General features: G+C 55.0%; 5 protein-coding genes across 5 annotated transcripts; 2 read left to right on the top strand and 3 right to left on the bottom strand.

The window, feature by feature from the left end:
* Positions 1-126: 126 nt before the first annotated feature.
* Positions 127-2,005, bottom strand: PUNSTDRAFT_134186 (uncharacterized protein; the record flags this gene model as incomplete). The annotated part of the gene is made up of 8 exons (XM_007383648.1): positions 127-144; positions 219-566; positions 620-773; positions 824-840; positions 892-1,172; positions 1,228-1,296; positions 1,374-1,574; positions 1,630-2,005. 8 exons carry the CDS (start codon positions 2,003-2,005, stop codon positions 127-129), a joined length of 1,464 nt encoding a protein of 487 aa, XP_007383710.1.
* Positions 2,006-2,629: 624 nt separating this feature from the next.
* On the top strand, positions 2,630-4,181 carry PUNSTDRAFT_102548 (NAD(P)-binding protein). Its single transcript, XM_007383647.1, has 6 exons — positions 2,630-2,927; positions 2,985-3,175; positions 3,231-3,279; positions 3,336-3,382; positions 3,441-3,882; positions 3,945-4,181. The coding sequence occupies exons 1-6, from the start codon at positions 2,817-2,819 to the stop codon at positions 4,053-4,055; spliced, it is 951 nt and encodes a 316-aa protein (XP_007383709.1). The 5' UTR covers positions 2,630-2,816; the 3' UTR covers positions 4,056-4,181.
* Positions 4,182-4,852: 671 nt separating this feature from the next.
* Positions 4,853-5,934, bottom strand: PUNSTDRAFT_113562 (uncharacterized protein; the record flags this gene model as incomplete). Its single annotated transcript, XM_007383646.1, has 5 exons — positions 4,853-4,946; positions 5,008-5,067; positions 5,135-5,233; positions 5,295-5,794; positions 5,854-5,934. The coding sequence occupies 5 exons, from the start codon at positions 5,932-5,934 to the stop codon at positions 4,853-4,855; spliced, it is 834 nt and encodes a 277-aa protein (XP_007383708.1).
* A 152-nt stretch (positions 5,935-6,086) lies between these two features.
* Positions 6,087-7,801, bottom strand: PUNSTDRAFT_44485 (uncharacterized protein; the record flags this gene model as incomplete). Its single annotated transcript, XM_007383645.1, has 5 exons — positions 6,087-6,310; positions 6,391-6,497; positions 6,639-7,057; positions 7,127-7,382; positions 7,440-7,801. 5 exons carry the CDS (start codon positions 7,799-7,801, stop codon positions 6,087-6,089), a joined length of 1,368 nt encoding a protein of 455 aa, XP_007383707.1.
* A 1,156-nt stretch (positions 7,802-8,957) lies between these two features.
* Positions 8,958-11,869, top strand: PUNSTDRAFT_143643 (uncharacterized protein). The gene is made up of 8 exons (XM_007383644.1): positions 8,958-9,340; positions 9,390-9,436; positions 9,490-9,828; positions 9,877-10,200; positions 10,259-10,387; positions 10,435-10,941; positions 10,995-11,406; positions 11,467-11,869. Exons 1-8 carry the CDS (start codon positions 8,977-8,979, stop codon positions 11,532-11,534), a joined length of 2,190 nt encoding a protein of 729 aa, XP_007383706.1. The 5' UTR covers positions 8,958-8,976; the 3' UTR covers positions 11,535-11,869.
* Positions 11,870-13,869: the final 2,000 nt, after the last annotated feature.

The raw sequence follows: 13,869 nt of genomic DNA, 5'->3' as shown, positions 1-13,869 counted from the left end.
GCTAGCTAGTAGTACTCTACACTCCCAATGCGGCATGGTAATTGGTGCTCTGCTATCGGGCCCGCCGCGGCACGCTAACCCCATTCCAGATCTCCGCGCCTACAACTGGGGTTACTAGGTCAACTTTCACACCCATAGTGCGGTCTGGATTTATAATGGGCTGCAATGTCCGTCGTTGAGCAAGACGCACGAGTGAGCATTCAAAGTGATGAACTAACCGGAGCATCGCCATTGACGATCTGAGAACCTTCTTCTTCTTCAACGGCATCTACGACGGCACCGTGCGATATGGATGGTAGGTGAAGCCGCATAAGATCAATGAACTTGTCACTGAACACAGGTATCACCGTGCACGCAAGCACGAGCAACGCGATCAATACTGCGATGGTCGCGACGCGCATGACGATGGCGAAGTCATGCGCAAGATGGGAGTCTAGGGAATATGAGGCAATCGAGCCCAGAAACAACAGCATGCCATAGAGGGTGGATACTAGAGGCAGAGAGAGCCCGATGGCAAGTAAATGGGACGATCCAGTGAGGGCCTTAGCCTTCGCAAAGTATACAAGCTGGCATGTCTTGTCAGTACGGCTACTATGAGAAACTAAGGCAGTCCACGGACCGCAAATACGCTGTCGGTATCCGTAAGTGATTGGTGAATCCAGAGCATGAACAACCCGGAGCAAACGGAGAAGATGGCGCATAGGATGGACAGGATTGCAAGCACTGCAGCTACACCGTTTATACCAGGTATCGCCAGGACGGCCACGGTTGCTCTTTAAATACCGATTATGCACTGGCAATGAAGCCACGAATCTGAGCTCACGATATCAGCACTGTTGACTAGCACAAGTCAGCGACTACCTTCGAGGTTCGCCATTCAATAGTACTTACGAGAAGATTGCTGGAGTTCCATTCGCGGCATAACGCTGAGATTAAACGGACCCATCTGATCGTACTAATACCATCGCCCATTTGAGTGCGATCCACTGTCGCGATTCTGCTGAGATATCCGTAGGGGGATGTGAGTAGTATCCAAGACAGGATGTGCCATATCATGCGAACGGGTACGCTCGATATCATTGGCAGATTCTCCGGGAGTTCATTGTTCCTAGCGCGCTCCCGGTACTTCTGCGCGTCGACTCTTCCGTAGTGGTACTTGATACGATGCAGAGCTGAGTACGTGTGGCATCAGTACCATGCTTCGTCACAAGAAGAAGAGTGCCATACTGGTATGTCGGAGTACTGCAGCGACGTACCACGTCTCCAGGGAGATTCCGATGTTGTGATCTTGTGCTTCTACAATTGATTCCGACCGAAACCCCAACGTTAATAGCCAGGTCATTGACAGATATTGTGGCGTGAGGATAACTAACCTTTCGATATATCTCGAAGAAGGGAGAGCATCTCCGAACTGGCTTCCTTAGAGAATGGTGCATTCGAAGAAGTGAATAACACCCGATCCGCTTGACACCAGAGCAATGCGTTCGTGGCTGCCTGGACGCAGGCGGGATGGAGCTGGATGTGAGATGGAAACATCTGCATTTGAGCCCAGTACATCAGGCGTTGCGCATAGACTACATGTCCATTACGTGAGCGGTTCTGGTTTACAAGATGGATTGCTGCGCATACCAGTCTCAACGTCAGTATTGCGCATATCCTTGGGGTACGACATGTCTCCAGGGTCAATCGCGTATGTCGCGCGAGTTGTTGCGTGATCAACGGTAATCACGGTCTTGCCATCAGCTGTATGTAGCTCTACAGGGCTAAACTGGCCTTGAACACGAGCTTTCTGATAACCACTTTGGTCGTCACCCATGGCAACAGAGTGCATCGGCCTCCAGGCGGGAGATTTCACAAGATGCTTTGGTTCGATATTGGAGACGATGCGAACACCTCGATGTCGCGTGGAAGGGGAGAGTCGCCAGTACAGCCGTCCGGTGACATGAACATGAACAGTCCAGAGACCGTACGTGTCCGTGAAAGAGGAGCGCTCGAGATAGTCCATGCCGTGATGGAGGTTGGTTGTACGCGACGGTCCGTTTCCGGACACAATCATCGAATCCCATTCGCTGTTATATAGTACGCCTTAGGCGCCCGTGGCCTCTCCGATATCGTCGTATCAGGGTTAAACTTGAATGTAGCGCGCCGTCTAGAATCACAATACGGCTCCCCGTTCCCTACATCCACGAGTAGCCGGACTCAAGCCCGAGCCGGTATAAATTCGAACGTGATCATCGCGGTGACTGATAAGTTGAGTGTGTTAGTGTCACTGTCGACCCCTGCGAGATTTAAATCACCAAACTGGAATGCTCAAAACGTGGCATGATCGCGAGGAAGATGAAGGCGAGATCGTCAACAAGTCACTCATGAGGGTTGTATGAACACGTACATTGCCTGAGACCGGCATGCCTATGTCAAGGGTTGATCGACAAGAATTGGACACGGAGCAAGAGAGCCGAGTCGCCGTCAATACTCGCGACTCAACCAAGTCAACCGCTACTCAATCATCTCTGTCTTGGACATTGTAAAGCACACTCGTGGTTGGCTTTGATGGCTTGTGTTGCTTGTAACGTGCTCAGATATGAGCGCGCGCGAAAAACGAGCGTGGAAGGGCCCACCACTGCCCAAGCAGCGGGCGCCATCCATATGTGGACATACAACGGCTTCATCCTCCTCCCCTCGCCTGTCACCCTTGGTCCAATCAGAAGAGCAGGAACTGCATGCTGGAGTCCGTATAAAGTCCCCAGGCGGGGCGTAGGTTGGACGCCTCACACTCTCCCTCCTCCACACCTCGGTACGGTTCAAAAGCGAGCAACATGTCGGCCGCGACCCTCTACTCCCAGATGTTTCCCCCAAAGCCGCAATGGTCGTTCGACGAGATACCGGACTTGTCGGGCAAGGTCGTCATCGTCACGGGAGGCAACACGGTACGTGCTTCGCTCTCGTTGTCCAGCATGGATGGTCAGCTTACTCTTCTCCTGTAGGGCATAGGAAAGGAGACCTGCCGGCAGCTCTTGAAGAAGAACGCGAAGGTCTACCTCGCCGCTCGCTCCAAGTCAAAGGCCGAGGATGCCATCACCGACCTGTTCAACGACACAGGAAAGCGGGCCATCTTCCTCGAGCTCGACCTTTCCAATCTGCCATCCGTGAAAGCGGCGGTAGAGACCTACACGAAGTGAGCTCTCAGGCGCTATCATGGTGGAGAGCGAAAACGATTGACCCTAATCAAGGATGGAATCACAACTCCACGTCCTCTTCAACAACGCCGGCGTCATGGCCGTTCGTCGCATCTCTCGCGCCATTCATGCGTCACAAACACTCACCTCGGTCATTAGCCTCCGATCGAGCAAGTCACTGCTCAGAACTACGACATGCAGTTTGGGTACACGACACGTTCTTTCATAGCTCTCATCGTCGCTGATCATGTATCACCGATCCAGCACGAACACGCTCGCGCCGTACCTCCTCATCCGCCTCTTCTGGCCCTTGCTCGTCGCCACCGCCTCAGCCGCCGGCCAACCAACCCGCGTCGTCTGGACCTCGTCCTCCGTCCAATACTACTTCAAAGCGCCCATGAAGTACAACACGCTCAAGGACTCGAAGGAGCGCAAGAAGCTCGGCCCGTTCCAGCTCTACTGCCAGTCCAAGTTCGGCGCCGTCATGCTCGCCTACGTGTTCGCGCGCCGGAGCGAGCAGGAGGACGAGGGCAAGGTCGTCGTCACGACCTGCGACCCGGGCAACATCCAGAGCGACCTCCAGAGGCACGCGACCGGGTTCGCGACGCGGATGCTGAACAAGGCGGTGCTGCACCCGCTGCCTTTCGGTGCGATCACGCAGCTGTTCGCGGGCACTTCGCCCGAGGCCGCCTCGTTTAACGGACGCGTGAGTGGCTCGCCTCATGCATTCTACGTCGAGCATTCTGTATCTGATGAAGGTCTTCACAGTACCTTCGTCCTTGGGCCCGGGTTGGCGAGCCGCATAAGCAGTCGAAGAACGTTGAGGAGCAGGAGAAGCTCTGGCAATGGTGTGAGGACGAAGTCAAGGAATACCTCTAAATGTCATTCGCAGTGCTCTCGTCTCGCAACCACCGATCGCTACGCGGTGGCTTCTGTTGCGCGTCGTGTTCGTGTTACTGTATATATACCGGATTTTGTCATATACCCCACCTCTCACAATCATTCATATTCACGTTCGGCTTGGGGTGATGAACCTCAAGGCAATCCATAGAATGCGTAAATGCGTCCGATTGTCATCATCCAATACAGAGTACAATGTTACATGACAAGCGCTTCCAGCCCTGTTGTGTGATGAATCCGTATTGCGGCACCTATGAACGCTTCAGGGAGGAGAACAAATATCGCAGAGGAAAAAGACTCAATATTTCGATAATCCAGAGATCGAGGGAGCCCAACCCATTCCATCCTAACGGCCCTCATATGATCAGTTCGCGCAAGGACGATTGCGGGGAAAGAAAGCTTACCTCGAAACTCTTCGGGAAAAGGAACGATCAAGCCGTAGGTGAAATCGGATCTGCAACAGGCACAGCAGAACACGTCGGGGTTCAAGGATGAGTGAAAGGAGACGCACTTTTTGCCCCATGCCGAACACCGGACGCACTGCAGGTCCTGTAAACGCTGTATGAGAGGTGAGTATGGTGAGCGATGTAACCCGGGTTGTGCCACGTCCGATCCTCTATCTAATGTTTTTGTGAACTGTCATTATGAAGTTTTTTATGGGGGTTTTTATACGTTTCTGTTATGAAGCCGTGGAGCCGAGCCAGGATAACGTAGAATTGGGTGGAGGGGGGAAAGGAGAGTCGCAGTCGAAACCGAAATAGGGGGTCGAAGGGTCGTTACAGCTTTTTCTGGCCGAGGTTGGAGCGGTAGATGAGGATCGAGTCCGGTCGGGGTTTCTTCCTGTACAGCGCTGTCGCTTCCCGCCGCGAGCTGGAGGACACGACGACGATGAGGATGCGTGTACTCGGACGAGAGAAAAAGACCAACGTACGGTATGGCCCTCATTGCAAGCTTGCGGACGGTTTTCGATGGGTCAATGGCGAGGAACGCCCTGGCGAGGAAAAAAAAGTTCAGTTACACTGAGCGATTGCGTACAGGAGTTGGGGGTGAGGGCTCACCGGATGGGACGCGGGATGACGCGGTTCTTCCTCGCCACCGAGACAGGCTTCATGGGGCTGAGGAACACCACCGACGAGTCACGCTTGGGGGGCGGGATCCTACAGCAAAGCACATCATGAGCACTACGTCGGAGATGGCGAGGTAAAGCCGAAGACTTACGAAGATGGTGCGGCCTCGGGCGGGGGAGCAACAGGCAGCGGCGGCAACGGGTAGGAAGGCGGCGGGTACGGGGGGGCCGTCACCAGCCGACGAACCTTGGCGGGCCGCGAGCTCGTCTGGGGCAACAAGATCGCATTCCGCCACCGCGCCGGGATCTGCCGCGCCGCCTTGCGACGGCGCACAGGGACCACCGTTGCGGACCCGTCGTCTTTGTCCGTCCCCTTGCACTCCTTTGAGACGCAGCGCCGTCCCTCGGGATCGGACGCGTGCGCCTTGCGGGAGCGCGCGGAGACCGCGCCGCTGGACACGAAGCTCGTGGACCCGGCCCCGAAGCGGGCCTGGAAGACCGACGGCAGAGAAGGGTGCACGTCGGACACCTCGCAGGCCGCGTAGGGAGATTCCTCGGACTCGGATTCGGTGTCGGCTAGGATGAGCTGCTGGGCGGCTGAGAGGTGTTCGTCCACGAAGGCGTCCAGGAGGGCTTCGACCTCGAGTTCGTCCTGGGTAACCGTGAGTGAGGTCGTGAAGAGGGAGAATGTGAGGGCGGGGAGCGGCGTACCATATCCACATCGTTACACACAGGGGATACCTGTGCTAAATCAGAGAAGTCAGTAGGGGGAGGGTAGGCTTGGTAGGTCATGGTAAGGTGGTAGAGCGCGAGGAGGATGTAGGCAGGTAGGAGAGGAGGTACAGTAAGAACTCAAGAGCAGAACCCAAGAGTTAGAGAATGCAATCACATATTGGGTGGATTTTATACGCGCTGGGCGCAAAAACCGCGGATACGATGCCTCCTTATGCATCGTATCCGCGTTTATGCGGAAGGGCGGGATCGACCCTGGCCTTGGACATGTCGATCCTGCCCATCTGGTGCGGATCATAGCGCGGAATGCGCATGATAGCGATGAATAACCGCGAGTAACCTGCGCCTGCTCCATACAACACATCCGCAGGTCCAGTACTTTGCATCTTCCCGCCACAACGGGAAGATGCAAAGTACTGGACCTCCGCAATTGCAGCTGATCGAGTCATTTGTCGGTATCGACAAATGACTCGATCAGCTGCGATGGGCCCCGCATCTGTTGCAGAAGAGACGGACTGGGTGATCGCTGGTGAGCGGCCGATTTTGCTTCCGCGCGGGAGAGGCAAGAAGAGAAAGTTGAACCCGCCGATCGGTCGACCCTATTTTTGGTGGCGGTGTAAACCCTATGTATATGGGGTATGTCCCCGGCGTAACCACACCATCTAACACGCGAAGATAGATGTTATCCAATGTTCGTCAATCTGCAATGGTCGGTACAACATGGTCAAGACGTCGCTGCAGGCGCCGGGTTCGTCTGTGCCAACCTCCAGAGCGCGGCTACGAACGTCCTCGCGTTCTTCCTCAGCGTCCCGAGCCCTTGCTCCTCCTCTCCAGCCCCGGTCCCTTCCTCCCACGTCCCGACGCCGAGCTTATCCGCCATAACGCGCACGCGCTCGTCCGCGCGCGCCCATTCTCCCTCTTGTCGCTGCTCCGCCCACCACGTCCCGCTCTTCTGCCGGAGGTCGGGGTGGCGCGCGATGGCGCCGTGCGCATGTTTGAGGAGGGCGAGGCGGGCGAGCGCGGCGTCGGAGGCTTGGACGGTGGAGGTGAGCGAGAGGGGGGAAGCGGGGTTGAGAAGGAGGGAGGCTGGTGAAGGGGGCGGTGGGCGGAGGGGGAGGAGGTGGACAAGCAGAGGGAGGGAAAGGAAGAGAAGGTGGCGTGCGGTCCACAGGTAATCGTGCCACTAGATACGATGATGAGCAAGCGAGGCAGCTAGGGTATTTGAGGGCGGGGGAGGAGGGGGTGAACATACCATGATGACGCCGAGGCCGGTGCGCGGGATCTTGACCTCGACCGTCGCAGTCCAGTAGGCTTCGGTGACGGCGGCGCAGACGAGGAGACCGACGGCGTAGCGCCGCCAGCGCTCGTGGAAGGAGCCGCGGAGCGTGACGAGGCCGAGTACGGCGGCGGTACGGACGTATGAGAGGAGCGGGCCGGGCAGGTAGTGGAGTAGGTAATCGTCAAAGGTGTGGCAGTATGAGCAGCTTTGCACCGTCGGTTGTCCGAACCTGCATCAATCATTAGGTCAGCTCCGTAGTATGGCAAGGGGTAATGGGAGGACTAACCGAATGTATATCGTGCGGACGTCGAAGGAGGAGAGGCGCGTCAGGAGGTCTTCCAGAGAGGGGGGAAGGGGCGCGTCGGGTGGTAGGCGTGCATGCGCAAGGAGGAGAGCGCGGATTTTGTCGGAGGGTGTGGTGAGCGGGATATGCAGCAGCGAGAAGAGATTTGGGGGAGGAGTGACGAGCAGGATGTAGAGGACGTAGAGGGAGTGTATGAGGATCAGGAGGGATAGCGGGGTGCGGAAAGGCGCTCGTGGGGCGCCAGGGGCCGGTTGTGACCACGGACGTATCAAGTAGAGAGAGCCGATGGTAATAAGAAAGCTTGTTGCGAGAAATACATCCAGGGATGTTGTTAGGAAAGGCATGGGAGCCCGAGGAGGTGGTGGTGGTCGGGATCGCGATTCCTGGAGTGCGTCGGGTTTCGGATATCAAGTTGAGAGATCGCTTATTAACCCGCCTGGCGTAAGTGTTGCGTTCGTCGTGCGTAAACGAGTTCCGTGGTTGATGCAAGCCTTGGCTCCAGTGTCGAACTCAGAACGTTCTTGGTGGTGTAGAGTACAGTGCAATTAGTATTCCTTATAGGACAACCACTGGCGGGATGCGATATTCTGTCCTGAATACTATGTAATCTCAGCGATTAAACGACGAACTGACCCGTGGGCGATCATACCTACTTACCTTGCGCTTGCTGAAGCTGGTCCTGGACGAACGGGATGGTGGCTAACTTCGCGTGCACGTGAGCAGTGCGTCGCTGGGGCACACCCGAGGGCTGGCGCGAACGCGTTCTCGGCTGTCCTGTTCTATGACCACTGCGCCCCGCGTATCTAATTATTATTCGCTTACTGCCAGTGTACTCTGGAACTCAGCCTTGGAGAACTCTCATATTTGCATTGGTCGAGTACTGCCCAAGGACAAACTTGCTCCTGAGCACGCAGGCGGCCGACGACCTCGAGACACCGACTATCACCTCGAGCACGGCACATAAGAAGCGCACCCGCATGCTCAAATGTCTCCAGCACCGGACCCGTCAAGCCGCTACACATCCTCGTCGTTGGCGCCGGCATCTGCAGCCTGGTATGACTTCCTGATGGAATTGTGTATACTATGTATAGGTGTTCGGGTGTCGGGGTCAACGTCCTCATACGGTACCCATTCTGTCGGACGAGGAATACGAGCAGGCTAAGTCAAAGGCCCTGTATATCCGACAAACCGGTTTGTCGGATATACAGGGCCAATACAACAGGCGACACGAGCACCGATAAAGCTCCGGTAACAAGTATCGCGCGAATTGTTTGTGTTCCACCCGTGCGTATTGACGTGCGGTGCGGCAACCGGTTGTTCCGCTATTGGGACCGCGCCGGAAATATACCTACCTACCTACCTACCTACCACGACCAGAATCTCATTTCATTGCTTGTGAACTGCTGAGCACGTGATGCGCTCTAGGCCCCGGAGCGGCGAGCCCCTTGGAATTGCAACCACCAATGCTTGCACTTGCGTCCTCACCATTCTCATCAGTAACGCGTGTTAAATTTGCTTCATGGGCAAAGGAAAGAAACGCACGAAGCGGTCCCAAATACACGGAGAACAGAGTTCGCCGTCTACCGAACTAGTCTTGGCGAGTCGCGTGCAGCAAGACGAGCTTCTGGTTAGCTTGACCACCGCCGGCGACGACTGGGAGGCGATAGTCACGATACTATGCAAGAACTTTGGGATACCGTCGCTGACGAAGCGCAAAGGGCTCAAGCAAATCCACACCGAAATCGATAAAGTGTACGAACGGTTAGATGCCGCATACATCCTATATGAAAGGAAGGGTGCCGAGATGGTTCTGGGAGGCATCGTCGCGATATTAGCCAAAATGTGCGGCGATCATATTCTTCGTAACAAGCTCGTCAAACGAGGTGTGTTACGCCATGCTCGTCACTACGCAGGCTAACTCATCCCTCTCAGGTGTGGTGCCGAAGTTCGTGCCCCTTCTCGACTACGAAAAGTGCCGGGTTCGTCAATCGATTTCACTTCGTTCCATTCATATCCGACATCCGCGAGCTAGCATCTGGCGCTGCGAGCTCTGGTCAGTTTAACCCATAAAGCCGAGCAGGACACGCGGATCGAGATCGCCCGTCACACGCCAAAGCTGATTCGACTCATGAAGAGCCATCCTGACGACTACAAGATCCAGGAGCTGTGCTTGGTGATTATGGGTCACGCTGTATCCGCAGCCGTCTCCCCCAGGAACGGCTCGCCGCCTGAACCTGATGTCCTCGAAGCTCTCACCTTGACCGAGACGCTTGAGACTACACTTGAGGTCCTCAGAAAGCCAGGCCGCTCGATTTACCTGGTCGGACATGCCTTGGACCTGATTGTGAGCCCGACACACAACTGCCCAGAGGCAAGTTCGCCGTCACACGTCATCCTACGCCAACTAACCTGATATCAGGAGTATCACAAGAACCCCTCAGCAGCGAAGTTGTTGATCGCGTTCATGCGAAGCAGCGATCTCGACATAAGGGTTTCTATCCTCAACTCCCTCCTTGCCCTCCACGCTCCACAAGAAGAGGAGGATGAAACAGAATACGACTACGAGTCGCTCGTTGATGCCACGTCTACTGGAAAGTGGCCTTCGATTGTTGATCGCGCGATGGCGGGCTACGGGACGACGAAGTGCGAGATCCACATCATGCTTGAGACAATGAGAGAGTGCCAACGCGCACTGAACGATATCTTCGACAATCGGGACTTCTATTCCCTTGGGAAAAAACTGGTATGTGCCATTCTGACCAATGCGTCCTTGCGCTTGCTTATCACGACTCTTCCACCAGGTTGACTACATACTAACAACAGAATTCCCCATTCCTGACCCCGAAGGCGGCGATCTGGACCAGCGTGCCGATTCCTTTAACGAAGACGAGACCTTCGAGTTTTCGTTGACCTCGTGGTTGGATGTTCTAGTATGTTCGGAGTGGTCCATGCGCGGGCTTGGCTAACTGATGGTCAGCCTATCGCCGCCGAAGCTATCCGACAAATGGGGCATCCTGACGAATCTCACCTCGCCGAGATTCTCGACGTCAAATTCCTCTCGATGCGCTACGGCATGCCTGTAGCCTGCGAGCAAGCTTGGGATGCGCTCAAAGAGTATCCGGACGTGGCTTACTTCTCTTACGTCATTAGCACCAGCCAATCGCATGACCTGGGGCTGCGCTACGCGAAGAACGCCTTGCGCTCACCACAAACATTGACCCCCTTCCTGAAGTACGACTTACTTGCGCAGAGTATAGAGCATGCCGCTATCAAGGGGTTGGATATACTGCAAATCCCTCGGGTATCTAGCCGCAAGTGGGAAGAAGGAGTGGCGTTCCTCACTAGAGCCTGCGAGGACGCACAAGTGTATATGGCCGAGGCCCCACCCGATGCAAGGAGGATGAAGAATGTCATCGACTGGTACATTCTCCTCACGCTCGTGATCAAAGGCAAGAAATTATCGCCGGACTTAAGGCATTTCTCAGTGAGAATATTGATTGGTTGTACGCGGTGTTAGCCTAATGATTCCTTGTACAGGATGCACTGAAAAAGCTGCAAGTCAGCGACGAGGTGTCGAAGTTCCTTGGATTCCCTCCAACCGACACGAGGGTGCGTCTTACTCGAGCGTTCGTCGTCGACAACTACGCGGCGGCTGAGAAGGAGTGGGGAGACCTGGTGCGGCATTTCGACGCAGTCACTACGAAAGACAAAGGCGCACGGGAGCGGGAAAGCATAGATCCGGAGCTGGTTACAAATGACCTTGCGTTATGGCTTGAGCAGGACGACGAAGACGACGAAGAACAAGACGACAAAGGCGGGGACGATACTCTCACAGTATGGGAGCCGCCTTCCGAGCTTTCTGTCAGCTCGATTCCACTCTACGAATGCAGCTATTGTCAAAACGCAAGCGCCGTGCTCAAGAAGTGCGGGGGTTGCGGCAATACGAGATGTGAGTAGTGGGCTTTGTTGTTGCCTAGCGGTGGCGTACTAATATCTCGTTGTTTCCTAGACTGCAATTCATCCTGTCAGAAGAAACACTGGAAGCTACACAAAGCATCGTGCCGTCGATCGGTATAGGCTCTTCCTGAGGCTCCGGTCGAATGTACTCCTTGCCATGGGACACTGCACCATTCCTATCTCCGAAGATGCTTTGATGTCGCTCTCGTTGGCCTTCCCGGAGCAAATATTGGAGCTCCGATGGCCTTCCGAACACCGCGCTCCCAGCCTACGTTGAAGACATCGCAACGAAAGCGTGTCGTGGCGGCGCTTCCATGCCCAAGATGCCGCTGACATTGTGGTCACCGTTGATCTTGTCACGGACGTGTTCTCAGATTCAAGAACGATACGCATACTGTGACTGCATGTATAACGAGACTTCTTTTGTCACGGGTATCGATTGCAATTATCACTACGTTGTGCACTTGAACCCAGGGTTTGCTCCAGGTGCCGGTTCGCAGACCTGCGATTCGGGGAAGAAGATGAACTTGACTTTGTCTGGACATGTTGACACCTGCGTTGCCACGCCATTGCTGCAGGAGCAGATGCTTGGCGTCGGACTTTCGCCGAATACGCCTCCGAGTGCACAACAGCCTTGTTGGCCATTCGGTATTGCTGCAATAGCCAGATGTGAGGAAGCTACTGAGCGATGGCCCATCATGATACTTACTTGGAGACTTTCCGTCAGCGAAGGCACAATCCCCGTTGTCGCGAGCAATAACGGCGGTGTTGTTGACTACAGGAACTATCTTGTAAGTCCTGTATGAAGCGGCCCGTTATAATGGATATTGGACAAACCTGACGCATGTTTGGTATATGGCGCGGCAGAGCATGAAACGGCTGCGAACACCATGGCAATCAGTTGGGCAAGCATTGTAGCAGCAATGTTCGTGACGATATTTGACAGAACGAAGACCGCCGGGGCCAAGAAGTAGAAGATTGATGTGAGCACGAAGGATCGCAAGCGATAGCATAGAGTTGAGGAGCATTGAGGCTTTATACGCTGGTTCGATGCCCGACAGCTTTTCAAGCTGTCCGTCACCGCATTGACCATTGCGGTACACGAAGCTCGCATCAACGGAACGACTGGTTCCAGCAGCCTTGTTTATGCTGGCGTGCAGTCCTTGCGTCGCCAAGGGCATTGAGTCGAACGATGCCGCAGGTGCTTGTTGAAGTTCGAGTAGAGGGCGACCATACCGGTGTAGCGATAGTGCGCAATCATCTCGTGAGACAGCCTGAACTTGCAGTGCTTCGAGATATCATTGACTATCTTTCCAACGCAGAGAACGACCGATAAGTCGTCCTCTGCCGCCTCGCGCGGGAGCAGCCCATGTTCGATGCTGTATGCGCGGAATCGCTCGAAGGGAACACCCAGCCCGTATTGAAGTCGCGGACAGTCACCCTCGCAAAGCATCTCATCGCACATCCAAGGCGGAATGCGCGTCAATGCGGTTCGATGGTCTACCGCGAATCGGAGGAAAGATTACTGGGATCGTATATCTTGTCAGACGTTGGTCTGCAGGAAGTAAAAAATGTCACAACCTTAAATGCCAGTTCAGCATCGGTGACAGCCATCTCGTAATAGTTCGTGCTGATATAGGGGGTCAATCGTAGGCTGTGTGACGAGATTACCACGGGATACGTAGGTCGTCGGCCACTTGATAGCGAAAGACGCGGAGCTGCCGGGTGATGCGGGTCGCGTCCGTTCCCGTGATCGTGAAACTACGGCTGTTATACAGCTCACGGGAACCGTGGATGCACTGTGTGCGCCAAGCCGCACGTACTGGCGTGCTGTGCGGCAACCGGTTGTTCCGCTATTGGGACCGCGCCGGAAATATACCTACCTACCTACCAAAGAGTTGCGAAGAGACGGAGATACGTGGCCCTTAATGAACGCAAACACCATTCTAGGAAAGGGATAAAATATGGATGGCGATAAAATGGCGACAGTAACGAATGCGGCGACGAAGATACCAGCGTCTCAACGAGGCTTCGGAGCGGCGAGTGACAGAGCGGAAGCAAGAGCTAGAATGTACGCAGTACAGTTAGCTTCACACTGCGTAGGGATAACGAGCAGGTCAATTCATGTACCTAGAATGTACGCAGTACAGTTACTGAGGTACAATGAGCAACAATTAACTTAACGAGAGAATGAATCAACGTACGCTTCACACTGCGTAGGGATAACGAGCAGGTGAAGCGACGGATTTGCGAACGCGATGCTTAAGTGAGCGACGGCGGGCCGGAGGCCAAGAATATGATAAGAAAGACCATGTGGGCGCACCGGGCGCCTTCGCGATGCGAGGGGTATCATCAGTGCTTTGCACCGATTGGATCTGGAGATCCGAACCTAGACCTTCGACACTCCCCCTCAAGCGGTGCGAAGACCCATCAACCAGCAGAAGTACTGGACCTT

The sequence above is a fragment of the Punctularia strigosozonata genome (assembly GCF_000264995.1).
Source record: "Punctularia strigosozonata HHB-11173 SS5 unplaced genomic scaffold PUNSTscaffold_6, whole genome shotgun sequence".
In the NCBI taxonomy this organism is placed as follows: Eukaryota; Fungi; Basidiomycota; class Agaricomycetes; order Corticiales; family Punctulariaceae; genus Punctularia; species Punctularia strigosozonata.
This window is presented reverse-complemented; position numbering and strand designations above follow the sequence as displayed.